The 15,821-nt window shown below is 37.1% G+C and overlaps 2 protein-coding genes across 2 annotated transcripts in view; one reads left to right on the top strand and one right to left on the bottom strand.

Annotated features, from left to right (window-relative positions):
• Window positions 1-2,126, top strand: part of LOC109036238 (alpha-Mannosidase class I a) — a 50,362-nt gene extending 48,236 nt beyond the window's left edge. Inside the window, 2 exon segments of the mRNA XM_019050269.2 lie at window positions 816-932; window positions 1,929-2,126. Coding sequence (XP_018905814.2) covers window positions 816-932; window positions 1,929-2,066 — 255 coding nt within the window. The 3' untranslated portion in view covers window positions 2,067-2,126.
• Window positions 2,127-7,391: 5,265 nt separating this feature from the next.
• On the bottom strand, window positions 7,392-15,815 carry LOC109036241 (bis(5'-adenosyl)-triphosphatase enpp4). Its single transcript, XM_019050273.2, has 4 exons — window positions 14,719-15,815; window positions 13,647-14,127; window positions 8,518-8,727; window positions 7,392-7,753 (listed from the first exon to the last, which is right to left on the bottom strand). Exons 1-4 carry the CDS (start codon window positions 15,058-15,060, stop codon window positions 7,503-7,505), a joined length of 1,284 nt encoding a protein of 427 aa, XP_018905818.2. The 5' UTR covers window positions 15,061-15,815; the 3' UTR covers window positions 7,392-7,502.
• Window positions 15,816-15,821: the final 6 nt, after the last annotated feature.

Below are 15,821 nucleotides of genomic sequence, written 5' to 3'. Positions count from 1 at the left end.
CTCTTATTAGATGTATACATAACCTCTAATTATGCATATGAGTGTATTTCTTGTGATAACCGTAGAAAAAATGGTGAGAAGTGAGGCAACATCTGCATAATTGAAGCCTCTTCTCATTGGTCACACCCGTAACGTGTCACACCCGTTACGCATTTTTGCCCATCAATTGTTGAGATAAAAATTCGGAAAAAATACTCCAAAGCTGTACTTGACTTGAAGACGTACGGAAAAAATTGGCATCTCAAAATGACATGAATTAAAATAGTTACATTAAAAAACCCATGTTTTGCGTAACGGGTGTGACAGTCAGTACACTAAGTTTTAAAAGTTACATATAATATACAGTAATTACTTTTAAAAATTGAAACTTTGCAGGAGCACATTGAATCAGTTTCTTGACAACTCCCAGCATAACCTGAAACTTGGTTTTGGCGGGAACACCAGAAAACATTGCTACCAAACTGTCACTCTTTTTACAGTAGGATAAAGCTGAGCAACGGGTTACAAAACACGTAAAAATTGCGAGAAAAAAAACAAAACGGAGGTAAACCACATATATTCCCAAAAACTAGGAGTATTAAGGAGTCCAAAAATAAATATCGTTGGGTCATTTGGAGGGGGAAAAAAAATACCCCCCGGACTACCTAGGCGTGGAATGACCCAATAGTCTCTCAGAAAATCCATACTTATTCTAAGAGCAAAACCCTAGTGAACAATTTCTCTTTCTTTTTCGTAGGCACTGCTGGATCACACAGTGGTTGTGATTGATAATCATGAATGGTATGCTAAATAACATTTTCATTTCTTGTTCACAGGCTATAGAAACCTATTGTCGAACTCCAGACGGCTATAGTGGAATAAAAAATGTGTATCTCAAAGAACCTACGCAAGATGATGTCCAGCAAAGCTTTTTCCTTGCTGAAACATTGAAGGTAATTTTATTTTCTTCTGTATTGTTTCATTCTTTTTTATTCCAAAATTCAAAGCTGAGATTTGAGAGCTAATATTTAACCCATTTGCATGTGATGATTAATTTGCCTGCTGCTCTCAGAAATACAATGATGTTTCTCAATAAAAATACTTCATTGCTCCATATGAAAAACAATCACTTGTATTCATTCAGACTAGAAACAGATACTCCAGAATGCTGATAGCCCTATCTATCCAAAAGTTGGAGAAACACGACAAAATAAATCGCCTAGCAACACTGCGAGATGGCACGACAGGCTCGGAATCCATATATGTCCCAGGCGTGCCGTGACGAGTATGCTCGTAAATTTATGGGAATGGATTAAATATTTTTATCAATGTGTGTACCATGTTTTCGTTTCATAGACCCTCTGTTGTTTGAAATAGTGAATCTTAACAAATTTTTTCTCAAGACACCAATGGAATCTCAGGAAAAAGAGCAAACTTTAGTGATCAATTGAAAAAATGCAGAAACTTAGTGCCAAGAAATTTTTAGGCAAAAGTTAGCATGCACTCGCAGTGAGTTTGCCACTAATTTAGTTATGTCAGTTTGGTGTCCCTAACGCCAGTTTACTGTTGTTAACCTCATGAGCTTGATCTGACACCTGAGGCACACATGCCAGGCTCACGAACTAGACTCGGCATGCACCCTCTCAACTTTTATAATGTAAAGATCTGAATTTGTTTTTCTCTTTTTTTTGTTGTGGATGGTCGTGTGTTCTTTCATCTTGTTTTACAACAAACCGTGTCCGGATATACATTTTATCGCTCATCATTTTTTTGGAACTTAAGCTTTTAGAAAATTTAACATTTTTTAGGTAATTTCAATATCTTTTATCATGCAGTTTCCGGTGTAAGATCTTGATTCCTAATGAAATTCGTAGCTAGTTTTTTCCAAAATACTTACTTGTAAAATGTCTGTGATTTTATTTTAACACTGCCCTTGTTTGTTGTTTCAGTACCTGTATCTAATTTTTAGTGATGATAGTCTAATATCGTTAGAAGAATGGGTGTTCAACTCGGAAGCACACCCTCTTCCTATTAAAAACTCGAACCCATTCTATAGAGCCAAACAAATGGTCTCCGTCGGAGCGTAACCTCAGCTCGTCTTTACTTTGTGATCGGAACGTGTCCACTAAATGTAACTTCCTCTAGTCGCCATTTTGTAAACATTTTTATCATCTTTCCTTCTTTTTTATTTATTTATTTTTTTTTTAGTGTTTTAAGTGTTGCCTTTTTGTTAAAAGTTTAATTTATTAGCAGGATTGTGTATTATTCTCTTTGTTTATGATTTCAGTCAGATCATCTTTGTTATACAGTTTTGTACAAAGTAGCGAATGTTTGTAATTTTAGCTGTTTTCTATTTCAAGCAGTTTCATCACCAGCTCTAGGATGCTTCAGTATTTTGGATGAAATGAATGGAATTTGGAAGATTTTAACCAATAATTGTGGCTAGCAAAAGGGTCGATAGAAAAGAAATATTTTCTCTTTAAATATAGATCCTGTTATGAATGGTACCCCAGTCGTTAGCTTAAATCTATTGTTTAAATTTTTGAGACTCTGAATTATCCTTTCAAAACACTTCCTTAAAATCAGTTTCTTTGAAAATTCTATGGCCTTGTAGTTGTTATTTTTTAAGTTACAATTTGAGGGAAGCTATCAAAATTCACACCGATTTGTGTATTGGGTTATCTAGAGCTGGGTATGGAATCTTGTTGAATTACCTTCATTTTTTGTTGATGATCTAACAAATCACAGTATTTTCCCAAGTCAAATAAAATAGAGGCGTTCTGAATCATTGATTCTATGATGAGAAGGTTTTTTTTTATTTATTTTTTCTTTCTTTTGCATATGCATTTTTGTATGCTTTTAGTCGCACCGGACCCATCTTATTGCGTTGTCAACATAATTAGGGTATGCTATTCTATCATATTGTCTGTAATTTTACACTTGGTCTACAACACTAGAATCAATTTTACTTTGCATTTAAGGCCTAGGAATTTTGTATAGCTTTTAAGGAATTTGAGCTTGACATGAATATTGAAAAAATCAGTATTTTAGAAATTTTAAGGTGCCAAATGTTATGAAACGTTCAAAGTTTAAAGATATTGACTGTGTTCTTAACGGCTTCGAGTTAATGGACAAGACTGGCTCCTCAAGTGTTGATATTCTGAAGTTTTTATTGCTGTTCTTTTCTCGACTGACACCAAGTTATGTATTGACATATAAGTCGTCCTTTTCCTCGTTAATTGCCCTCAGGCTGTTAAAATATGTATGTGTGTTGCCCTGTACTGCATTTTTCACTTTAACTGCATGAAGATTAATTTGCAGATACTTCGTTTGTCCTTGATTGTAATACGGCCATAATATTGTTATAATTACTCTCAGTGGAATCGCAATATATCCTTTTTGTAGCCATGTTTCCATAGATTCCAAAAATTATAATTTCTGGGTTTTCTCAATATAAAAAAAGTGAAAGATAATGTTAACTGTTTAAATAGCCCTACAAATAGTTTTTCGTGCTTTCATACAAGCTCCTTTTAAATAAGTACATCTTCGCATGTGCTTTCTCTGGTGAATTTTGGTTGTACTCTTATTCGCCGATGACAGTGATGTGATGTAACTTTTTGAAGCAATTTTGTAAAAACTTTTGTATTTTATCGGTTTAATGCAAAATTGTGGCTTTTGTGAAAATAATAATTTGTTTCAAATCTGAGTCACCAGTTTAGTCAATAAAAGAGTGTGATTAACGATGGGGTTGTTTTTTGAGTCTGAGTTTGATAACTTCAGTTGAAATTTGAATATCGATAGTGAATCCACCAGACCTTGTATCTCGGTTTGTGACGTTGCAGACTTCCTGTCATACTTTATTTTTTAAGTGGAAAACTACTCAAAGTCAAGTCTTGGGAATTTCTGTGACTTTAAAGCTTTGTGAAAACCTCTAGAAATGATATTGATTTGTTCACCCTCAAGAAAATAAAAATTGGAGCAGAGATTTTTCAACACCGCAAACGAAATACATGGTCTGGTAGTCTCACTGTTGATATTACTGTGAAATCTTGGGTTGGTTGTCTTTCTTAACAATACCTGTAAAAGTAAAATATTTTCACCAATAGTGCATTGTGGTTTGTTACCCTCTCATAAAAAGATCTGTAAACAGTTATCAGTTTATAAATATTTAATATCCCAGCTTTTCAAAGAAACATCGCTTTTGTAAGGTAACTAATGACTGTCCTGATGAAAGTTATTGTTGAAAATTTCATTTTATTTTGCTCTGCAAACTCAAATAATAAGTTACCCTGAGAAGCATTTTCTTCCCTTTTTTCTGAACCCACCAACCCAACAGCCACACTAAATTTCTGTCTTGTTATTGCCAGGAATTTTTTTTCCCATAACATGCTAAGGACAAGGTTTTTTTTGTTGAAAATTGGTTTTCAGTTGAAGTAATTGAACATTATTATTATGCTAAATATTCATACCATAGTGATTTATTCCCGTATCATTCCATGCAAATTGCTATCTGGCAGAAATATCGTCATTAATTTTTTTTTTTTTTTTTTTTTTTTTTCTCAGTCAATCAGGTAACTGACCCTTGCATGGTAAGAATGTTGATCCCAAAAAAATATCTCCGCAAGATTCTCTGTGTCAAATGTGTGTTTTGATTACATATTCAGTCTCAGACAAAAGCCAAATCTATCGCAAAATAATTGATCAACGCCTGATTGATTTTTTTATTTCATAAAATCATTTCTGAAAAGGCATGATACTGCCCTATACAAATTGCTGTAAATGGTGACACATGCATTATGAATTAATTAAATTTAACATCATATCTGATAATATTTTAGTCAGAATTCAGTTTAAATTTGAATTTACTGTCTCCTGATTCACTGCTCATTTCTGTGTATGAGTTTTTCTTTGTTTTGTTTTGTTTTTTTTTTTATTGCGACTCATATTTTATAGAGACTTTTTAAGTGCAGAGGCTCACAGCCATTCATGCAATTTTATTTTACAGCAATACTGTAAATCCTTTGCCTTTGTATGCTTTTAGCTAGTTTTTTAAAACTTTTTTAAGGATCTTTTTCAGTCATTCATCGTTTAATTCTTGACTAGCAGCTACTTTTTTTTAATTGGAATATCGATAAAGTGAAGATCGCCGTATCATTAGAATCTATTAGGTAGGTAGCAATTGATATTTGCGGTAGGTAGCTACATCTTTCACGATGGCATGAGTCACCATGTTATCAATGAATAAACGCTGAGTGAATTTTCTAAGTCTTTCGAATGTTCTGTTTTTAACAAAGTCTCCTCACAAGAGAGGAGTTATTCTTTCAGAAAATTGTAACAACTGCTCATCAGTGCTGATGTGCTATGGGAAAAGGAGTCCTATTTCTCATCCCTACCTCCAAACTTTTTTTTTTTTTTTTGGCCAGAAAGAGGTTATTGGAAAAATCAAGATCAGAGTAAGTTTCTTAATTTTTACTTCGTTTGTGCTGATATTAGTATCAGCTCGCAAGGATTTTTGTCAATCGGTTGGATATTTTTCTTTCCACCCCTTGTGTTAGGCAAGATTCAGAACTGAATATTAATTTGGATGCTTTCGTGAGTAAGGATCCCTTTTTCCATTGCACATAGCGTATTTTTGTTTATTTCTGCTTTGTTCTTTGTTTTGTTTCATTCGTGTTAATGTAAATACTATGTAAATACCCTTAATTTTTGTTTATAAAATTTGTGAATACAATATGTAAGAAGTATAATCCTTGTCAGTATCTTCCACTAATCATTATTACCACAGCAAGTAGTTTTTTTGTGTATCCATAGCAGTTTTCAATGTCTAGAGAAATTATTAAGTCCATAGTTTATAACAATTTTCATTAATTTATTGAGTACCTAACTGATTTTTTTCTTTTTTTTCTCTCAACCAATGATGGTTTAAGACAATCTATTTTTCCACTCTTATATTTTCCTAACTCTAGAAGTTATCTCTCTTTGTTTTGTTTTTTTTTCAAAAGCTGCTGCTCCCCTTATAAATTAATTTGTCTCTCTCAAAATAGATTAAATATTCTGAGAAAAATAAAAAAAAATTGAAGAATTTGCAGAGAGAGGATGTTCAACGCAATATTTCAATCAAAAATAAATTAATCAAATTTGAAGTTTTTGGAAGTAAAAACTAAAACCATCTAAAAATATTTTACTCTTGATTGTTTGTTCTATGGCTCAAAATTTATTTACTGCAAAATTGTTGAAAGTGCTAAAACGTAATTAAGTTAATAGCTCAATAGCGCTAGAGAAGTGTCATGTGCCCTTTTCCTGAAAAATCTGAAAATGTTAACATTTTGTGTTTTGCTAAAGTTTGTAACATCAGTTGTCTCATGAGTTTTTAAGCAAGCACTCAGACGTTTTTCTGAATAGCAATTTTGAAAAAAAGAAGAAAAAACTTGCCGTAACTTTAAAAAATAAATATTAATATTCAAAGTAAACAAAAGGGCAAACATAATCCACTCTAGAGGGAACTCTGGTCGCTAAAGACAGCACATTTCACTGATTGCCTTTTTCTTCTTCACATGTTAACCCAAGAGCGAAAACAGGAATGATTTCCTGAGAATTTTGTCGCTATAAATTCAGAGAAGGCCTAAAAAAGAGATAAAATTGAAGCTCAAAAACTTCAATACTTTTGGGCAAGTTAGGACCCTTGTAACTGTTTACCCTATTTCATAGTGCAGACCTAGCAAAATCAATTTGATGTGGTCATTTTTTTTTCAATCTTCACTAAACTTATCTTCGAAATTAATTGACTACTTGCCGATTAAGGACCAATTCTCAAGCAGTGTGACAAAACTTTTTTATTTGTACTTCTCCTCAGGAAAGAATTTACCTCATCTGTCAATCTGTATTTTAATCTTTCAATTGAAAGGATTGCGTAATAGCTGCTCTAAAATCTAAGCATCTTTCCCCCAATTTCCAAAGGTATTTTCTTCTCTCCACCTTTAGTTTGTTACCACTGCCTCGTTCCGGTTAGATTGTCAAACACAAAATTCTATATAATTCACTTTGCAAGCGGCTTTAACATTAGCTCATAAGTGTGAGGAACGATGAGAGATCTCATTCTCTTGCTCTCTCACTTGGTCATACATTCTTAGCTGCTTCGCAAATCAATTGTGTATTTTTTCTCTCTTTTTGTGATCCCTCTAAGTTCACATTACGTATGTAGATCTTTTAACATTATTTTTTCTCAGCTTCAGAATTATGTTTAGTTCATGATTACCGTTTCTCTCTTTAACATTCTGAAATCATCGCATGTTGTTTTTTTGTGTTATCAATAGCAAATTATTTTTGACTTTCCTGTTTTGTAAATAGTGTAAACTAAACGGAACTGGCTATTATATCAATAAATTACCTATTTTCAAATAAAATAATCGTCCTTTTAATTATTCACTGGCCATTATTTAATACTGATCATTGTACACAAAATAGGAGGTATGAATTAAAAGAGTTGATGAGTCAATAAGAAAAAACACCTTGCCAGTCAGCCATCACCCAGAGATATTGGAAGGAACAACGAAGGCGGAGCTAAGGTCCAGGTTCCCTCGTAATTTGTAGCGAGTAGTGCCCTGCGGCAGAGAGAGCTGGAGTAGTTTGGCGAATATGGGATACAGGTCCACAACGTTGAATGGAGGCACAGTTGTGTTTTGTTTCAGTCCAGGTCCATACGCCATAAAGAATGGGTACATGCTTGGTTCGTCATTGCTGTAGCCATGTATACCAAGTTCACTTTTTGGAGTCACTGTGAAATAATCAGATTATTACAGTATGTATTCATATTCAGTCAAAAAAATTTTTGAAGGCCTCTTACATAGCGAGGTATTAATAGACATCTTCCCGATAATAGTATAGTATTAATTTTGTAGCTCATTGGCCTGTAAATGGATAATGCAGGTACCATAAGGTGGGAGAATTACAGCTATTCAATCATTCAAGTGAAGGACCCTAAAACGAGAGTTCTGTCCATGTGTCAAAATGTGTCTTTCTTGTCACTACATTGCTATATTCCTTCCTGGTGCCTTTACCCAGAGTTTGCTCAGTTCGGAATTTTTTCCATGAGACTCTCCAGAAAAAACCCCATCACTAAATACAAAGAGATCCTTTGATATTTTTACCTATGCCACAATATTTGAAGACCTTAAATCAATAACTGCCAAGTGCCAAAAAAATGAAAATCGAGTTAGACCTCGAATAGGGTTCTATGTACCAAGGACAGCAACATGTGAAGCGGGCTGAGTGCCACGACCATGATAGTAGTGTGCAGTGTGCGCCGATAGGTAGCGGTACGTGATATGTGCCGGGCAATCTGTGGGAAATAAATGTTGAATAACTGAAACTTGACTTTTTGGCACTTAGCCCGTTATTGATTTAAGGTCTTCATTTTATGTACGTCGTTTATGATTGGTCTGAAAAAAATCATAGGTAATTTATTTAAGAGATAAAAATCGAAATCTTGAAGAAAAATATTGTGGACATCCAAGAGAAACCATGAAAACAAACTCTTACTAGTTATTTTTTCCGTTTTGCTGTAATATTCGATGGCCTTCATCAAATCTTGAAAACCGTATCCCAAATCAGCTACAGCCAGCATGTCAGAGACTCGGGCATTGTGTTTGTAGTGATACGTGTCGGGGATCTCTTCTCTTAAGAAAATCCTGAAGTGACCGTTGCGTTTCTCTCCAGATTTAAGATCTGCATAAGTTTTATTTATCAATGCTGTAATCAAAATCACAAGCAAATTACTTTTAAAATTTAAGTATGCTTTCTAGGCATAGGAAAAGGAATCCAGGAAATGAATCCAAATTCTTTTCATAAAGAATGAACTACAATTTCAAGTCTGTTAATATCAACCTACCTCCCTCCCTACCCCCTATGTCATGATATCTTCGGACCAACATGATTACATGTTGGGCTTTTTGAATGTCAGGTGGGGCAGCCCCCAGGGGGTTGGGCTCCTTGGGTGTCAGATGGGGCAGCCCCTCGGGGTTGGGTTCCTTGGATGTCAGGTTGGGTAGCCCCTGGGGTGTTTGCTCCCTAAAAAACTCTTATCACCCTACTGAAAGGCGTATCCTGTTGCCTGGGCCTATGAATTGCCTTCAATTAGCCGGTTATGCAAAATGAGTATCGTGACGTACGTATAGTTGTATCAGAATTTTGCATGTAGATTACGCAGTGGGTTGAAGGCGCTGTTCTGTATCCTATCTGAGTGGCCCTGTCGAATGATGTTGACCAAAAATGCTCATAATTTGTGAGTATTTAATCGAGCCGTACTTTTGAAAAATGCCCTAAGAACATTCTTTTGCATTTGAAGATTTTTTTTGTCTGTAATTCTTATTTTAAAAAAGAGAACCCAAACGCTCTGTTCAGACTGTAGTTTTTCCAATAGAAAAACAATTTAAAAAGCGGGTAACAAGGCTAATTTTTAAAAATAAAACCACAACGTTTCGGCTGAAAACTCAGCCTTCGTCAGTTGGATTAAATAGTAAAATGAAAAATGGTAAAAACCTAACGTAGTAGCCAGGCCCATGCCCGCCACAAGGGGGGGAGGGATACTGGGTCCCTGGTATCGGGGCCCGGGCCCCGGAGGGGGCCCGTGTTACCGTGAAAAACCAATACGAATTCACGAATAGTCGAATTACTCCGATTAGTCGTATAAATTCTAAAATTTCTCGGGGGATGCCCCTCGGACCCCCCCCCCCTCCGTGCTTGGGGCCCGGATCTTAAAACTGATACCAGGGCTCGAGATGGGATGTGGCGAGCCTGCATTTCTAAGGCGCAATGATACAACTATTTAAACTCTCCGGAATGCGTGAGGTATCACGCCGCATTTGAAGGCGTTTTCAAATCAGCCAAGTTCCGATACCCGGATTATCGTTTTGCATAGTTCATATTCGATTGTTATATTCCGTACCACTCGTTTATTTTTATTCCTCGTAGAAAAACCACCCATTTGCTAAATACAATTCTAGCTGGAGCGCACTTGCATGTTCACTTAAGTGCTACCCTGGTAAAAATTGGCGATAGGAGCTACACTTCAAAATACCTGAAGAAGACTACAGAAAATCATACAGCTGGCTGTAGAAAGTGGAAAAAATCATACGGCCGGGCTACACGAAGCGATAAAAAATTAAACAGCCGGGCTATAGTTCCTGTCGCCGGGCTTTACACTTTATCGCCTGGCTGTTGCTTTCTCGCCATCGGCTATAAAAGGCTATAAGAAATTGTGTAGAAATTCTGTGTGCTTTGTAAATCCGCAAGTCTGTACGGAATCACCATAATATTTACAAAACTTTTTTATATTATTTAATTTTATTTTCCTTTACACATACTTGTTTTCAACAATTAAAATGAGAATAATCCATACAGAGTGTGCAAACATTTCAAAGTCATGAGTTGAACAACGCCTGACTCCACGAGATTAAATATTAGAGCCTAACACAAAGCGGAGCGGCGGCGCACTGGCGCCTACAAACCTAAAAGGGATACTTCACGCACTGCGCAATGCGTGAAGTATCCCTGTTAGGTTTGTAGGCGCCAATGCGCTTTTCGCGCTGGCTGCCCGCCCGCCGCGCTGCGCCGCAGCGTACCACGGCGCTTGAAGCAACTATTTCACACCAGAGCAGAGGTATTGCACAGTATCGTAGGAAATTGAAGGCGCTTCAACATATTAGGAATGGCAGGCATCCTTCAAACGTACGGAGCTTCCCTCGCAAAATAAATCAATATACTACGGCCCAAAAAGAGAGCGGTAGTCCAAAAACTCACTAAGTCCTAGCATCCGTAATTAGTAACGGATAGCATACACTTTATCGTCAGGCTGTTGCTTAATCGCCATCGGCTATAAAAGGCTATAAGAAATTGTGTTGCCGGCTGTAGAAGCTATTGGAAATTTTACAGTCGGCTGTAGGTCTATGGTATTTTGGAACACAGATTCTACTGCCAATTTTTACCAGGGTAGACACAGCTATTTTGCATTGTTTTTTAACACATTGAAAGATTGCGCTACTCGCGCACATAAAACGCCTTCAGAGAGTCGAGTATGTAATGAGCTGGAATCAGCACGCACAACATATTCGTAACAACAATAACTGCGGACGCAGTAGAAGGCGAATCGTTCAGTTTAAAAGAAAGATTATGATAGGAAGTCTGCATGTGACGAGAGAGTGTGAGTTCGATCGACATGAATCGAACGAAAAATAACAACGTGAACCGATCAATACCTATTCAATGGACAAATAAATAAATAGGCGGATTAGAATTAGTAGAAAACTTTCATTTACCAAGAAAATTTTATAATTCCGATATCTGGAAATTAGGATCAGCCAAGATTTTGATTTTTCGCAATTTTAAGTCCACCTGTACCATAAACTCACCCCCTGCAAACCGTTTGTGGGTACATTTTTGTCACATTTTGTTTTTTCTTCAAGACCACTGTGATTTGCGCTACTGTGACTACTGTGAGGCCTGGTCGACTCGTGAAGCATTTTGGACCAGAAATTCGGACTTCTCGACTCATTTTACGGGGAATTAGTTTTATTCCAGCCCGATCGCAGAACTTTCAATTTTGACTCCTGAAACCTTTGAACTTTTAGTCCATGAAACCCTTGTCAATTTTTCTCGATTTTGGACGGGAAAACCCTTGAGATGCATTTTTTAAAATGATTCCTAAACGCACCAACATACTGCAATGATGATTGGTACGAGTATGTTAAATAGTGAAGTACTCGTATGTAACAACAGTAAACGTAAATGTATTGAGGTATAAAACATACTGATTTCCGCATGATAATGGGACAGCATGAAATGTTTGATTTTAGGCGTCTATCAGTCTTTCTAGAGTATTAGAAATGGACGTATTTATGCTAAAAGGAACTATGCGCATGGGGCTTGCGTATGACATAGTTCTTTTTAGCATAAATACGTCCAAATGAATAACCATCGCGTATATTTCAGAGCGATCAGCCGCTTTATCTAGATTTCATTTTCTTTCGTAGTGTCGTAAGAATGCGTCCAATGATTAGATAGCTGATGCAATGAAGGCTATAGCCTTTCGTCATGTAGTAGTTGAAAGCAACATGACCCCGATGTGACTATCGCTCTGGTTTGTCACCTCCAGCCACGCGCAACCCCCTCTGATCATACGCCTCGCATGCCCTAAATAATATAAAATATTAATCCCAAAACATCACCTCCTTTGTACAATGAAAGGGACTCAATGACGTGTTAAAAAGGTAAGACGGTAAAGTATTTCGATCATCAATGATTAAGTGTTTCAGTTCGCGTATTTTGCAATATGTTCTCTATCGTAGGTTGAACGAAGTATACGAGTTGAAGTGATGCGCGTGGTACCCCGAATCCAAAAATTTTCCTCTTGATAAGTCCACAAAAATTACCGCGCAAAGACATAACATATTTGAGAGGCTTGGAGGACAAGGCGCACAAGTGCAGTTTTTGAAACAATTTGAGGTATTAATGATTTCAAGTAAACTTAGTCTCAATGCATATTCTGTGAAAAATTCGCTCCCAAATTCCAATTTTTAAGCATGAAAAAGTCAATTTGAACTTTGTTTCCACCATAAGGATCTATGTAATTCTGAAACTTCAAACACGTATTTCTTGAAATAGCAAAATACTGCACTTATGCGCCTCGTCCTCCAAGCCCCTCATTTGTCTTTTAGTTTTATGATGTTTTTCGAGAGAGTAGGACTATTTTTCAACTGTTCAAGAATTGATTTGAATTTTGGGATATCAATCCACTCTGGAGAACCAAGAATCAGTTTTATGATGTGTTGTCCCTTCGCGAGTTCCCACCTGGAGCTTTAAGCATTACTGACAGAGGCAGGAGTCGATTATTGATGCGATTTCAGCCCAAGTAGCACAGATTCCAATAAATCGCAATTACTTGGTAAAATTGGTCGTATTTCTGCCGAACGGAACTATGTGCAGTGTAACGTGAGCCCTTTTTTGTATATATTCTTATGGATCTTAGGGCTCATGGCTGAATGCACATAGTTCCGTTTGGCAGAAATACGTCCAATTATTGCCGCTTCATCGGAGTGTTGTGCATGTTGCCTATCTAAACATTGAAGGCACACGGCTCATTGAAATGTATTGCAATAAAATTGGAATAAGTTACAATTTTTCATTGCACTGCATATTGCCTATCTTTTCTGACACAAGGAACTTACTTTGTTGATTGTTTAACCCTAGTTTTACTAACCGGGTCAAAACAGGCTAGGACATTGGCTCATGCAAATGTCCGCCATTTTCCTATTTTGGCACCTACAATGTTGTGTTTCCCGAAGTGGTCTATAGAAAACCTTCCAGACTCAGATTCTAATGTGGTTTTGAAAAAAAAAAAATTGTGGTCACGGGAAATTTTTATTCATCGCTACCTGCTACCCCGTAAATTCTCGACCGAGACGTCACAAGACTGGGACCGCAGTTCCAATGGCAATTTATTTAAATTTTATTGCGATAAATCGCAATTTTATTTCAATATTTTCATAGTACTATGCTACTTGGGGGGGGGGGGGTTGATTGATGAAAAGTCGAATTTGTTGAAATATTAATATTCAAGGCAATCCTATATGATCAGTGTTTTCTAAAACATAAAGTACTGCATTTGTACTTACAGCTCTTTTGTGTGGTGTTGATGGCAGTGATTTGGACAACGGGAGAGGTGCCGGTGAGATCGAAGGAGCTGAGATCGGCGAACTTGTTAATATCGATTATATGCTCCTGTTTGACGGACACCATGCCGTGGTCGCTGAGAAGAAAAACGTTGACCTTATCCCGAAGCCCATGCGCCACGAGTTGATCGTGGATGTACTTGGCCGCCTGATCGCATTGCTGAATCTGCTCTTTGAATGAAGGGTCGTTGATGCCTAACCGGTGGCCTACCACATCTAGGTTGTCAAAATAAGCCATGATGAAGTTGGCCGGGGCCGTGGAATTCAAGAACCACGAGATGACTGTATCTGCTCGTTTGGTCCAATTAAAGGACATGTCGTAGGTTTGCACATGGGTTGGTTTCACTCCCTGGTATGGAAATTCCCCTCCCGGCCACATCATCGAACCACTGTGTCGTCCATTTCTTGCTTTTTCGTTCAGCGTCTAACAAACATTCAAATCATTCATAAATCCTTCAAAAATATGCAAAAAGCACTAGTAAATTGACATTTTAAGATATTTTAAAAAAATATGAGGTATCTGTATATTCAGTGCTAAAGTTGCTTTGGGTATAAATTGTTAATGAAACGATACCCCGGTAAGGTGCCTATCTGAAACTTTGTCTGGAGGCACAAAAAAGGCACCGTGAAAAATTGGTCCGTTTCATGTCTAGGGAGGATGGGGTACTTATCCTTATGAGGTACTAACCTTTTTTTTCAAATAAATAATTTTTCTCGTGCCGTTAGGCAATTAAATGGATAATGCACCATTGAAAAAGCGTGCATTTCGGGAAGGCGTCATTTAGGATGCACATTTTCCTCAAGGTGTAAAACTACTTTCATCTGAAATCTTAATATTCGATAGTTTAAATTACATAACGCGTGGTCCAGTGGTCCTGTTGCTGCACTTCTTCGGAAATTAGCCCCCTCGGAAGGCGCGAAAGCTATCTGAGAGTGGACAGGGCTGAGTGTTATAGGGATGCATGGAAAAATACATAAATGAATAAATTTTGGAAGGAAGTTGCTAAATACCTACCCATATGGGCACAACGTCTTCATTATAATCGAATAGCGCGTTGGAATATTTATGAGATCGATTGTTGTAAAACACAGAGTTAGCAAGAACTCCATGATCCTCAGCGTAAACGCCTGTTGCTATCGAAAAATGAACTGGCAAAGTTTTTGTCGGAAAAGTGTTTTTCATATATTTTGTTCGAACTCCAAGCTGGGACAAGGTGAACAAATTTGGGGTGGCACTTTTATTGACGAAATCATGCCTTAAAGAATCAAATGAAACCACTAGAACTAGAGGGTGTTTAGAGACACTTAAAACTATTTTCAGAAACGAGTAAAAGACTATGAGGACGATTGGAAACATTCTGGGAAAGCCACTTCATGAAAACTGGAACAGATTGTGAGCGGGATAGATCAACTGTTCATTTGCTGATCAATCGCTTGACTCTACGTAGATACTACTTAACCTCGACGCAAATCTAGACTGTAAACGTGTTTCTTTAAATTCGCGGAGATAAGGTCGTTGTGATGGATCGGAAGTAATGATGTTGTCCGAAAAATTTCCTTCAATTCGTAGAGTAGGCAAGAAAACATCTGCAAAAGCTGTAGTTATCCATCCGAGGTTTTCAACGTCTCGCGGCGCGTGTTGTGCCCGTTGCGAATAAAATCTACGAATATTAAACCTGTGCCAACTGCAGAGAAAGGCTTTCAAAAAACTTTACGGACACAGTCTTCATATGAAATATTCGGTGCCACTTTTATTGAGCCAATCGTGTCAGAAAGAATCAAATGAAACCACTGGAGCAAGGGATACTTCAAATTTTATCCGGCTGCATCCCCACAATTTTTGAATTTTATGGGAGAGACGGGGTCGGGGTCCGTTAAGTGTTACGTAATTATAAAGGGGCAGTCCGGGGTTGCGTCATGAAGCGCTGCAATGGAGAAGGGGGACCAAACATGTCGAAAAATTGCTTCACGCAATTTATGAGCGCTCCCTTATATTTCATGTTTTACATATTCAACGAAAAACTGTTCGCTTGGTAAGGGTTGAACTTAACATTTTTCCTCACATTTTGGGGCCGTCTCAAAATTACGTATCGCCTTTTTCAGAATTTTTGAACCCCC

This window comes from Bemisia tabaci, chromosome 3 (assembly GCF_918797505.1).
Source record: "Bemisia tabaci chromosome 3, PGI_BMITA_v3".
NCBI lineage: Eukaryota > Metazoa > Arthropoda > Insecta > Hemiptera > Aleyrodidae > Bemisia > Bemisia tabaci.
Note: the sequence above shows the minus strand (reverse complement) of the source record. Positions and strands in the feature narration are given on the sequence as shown.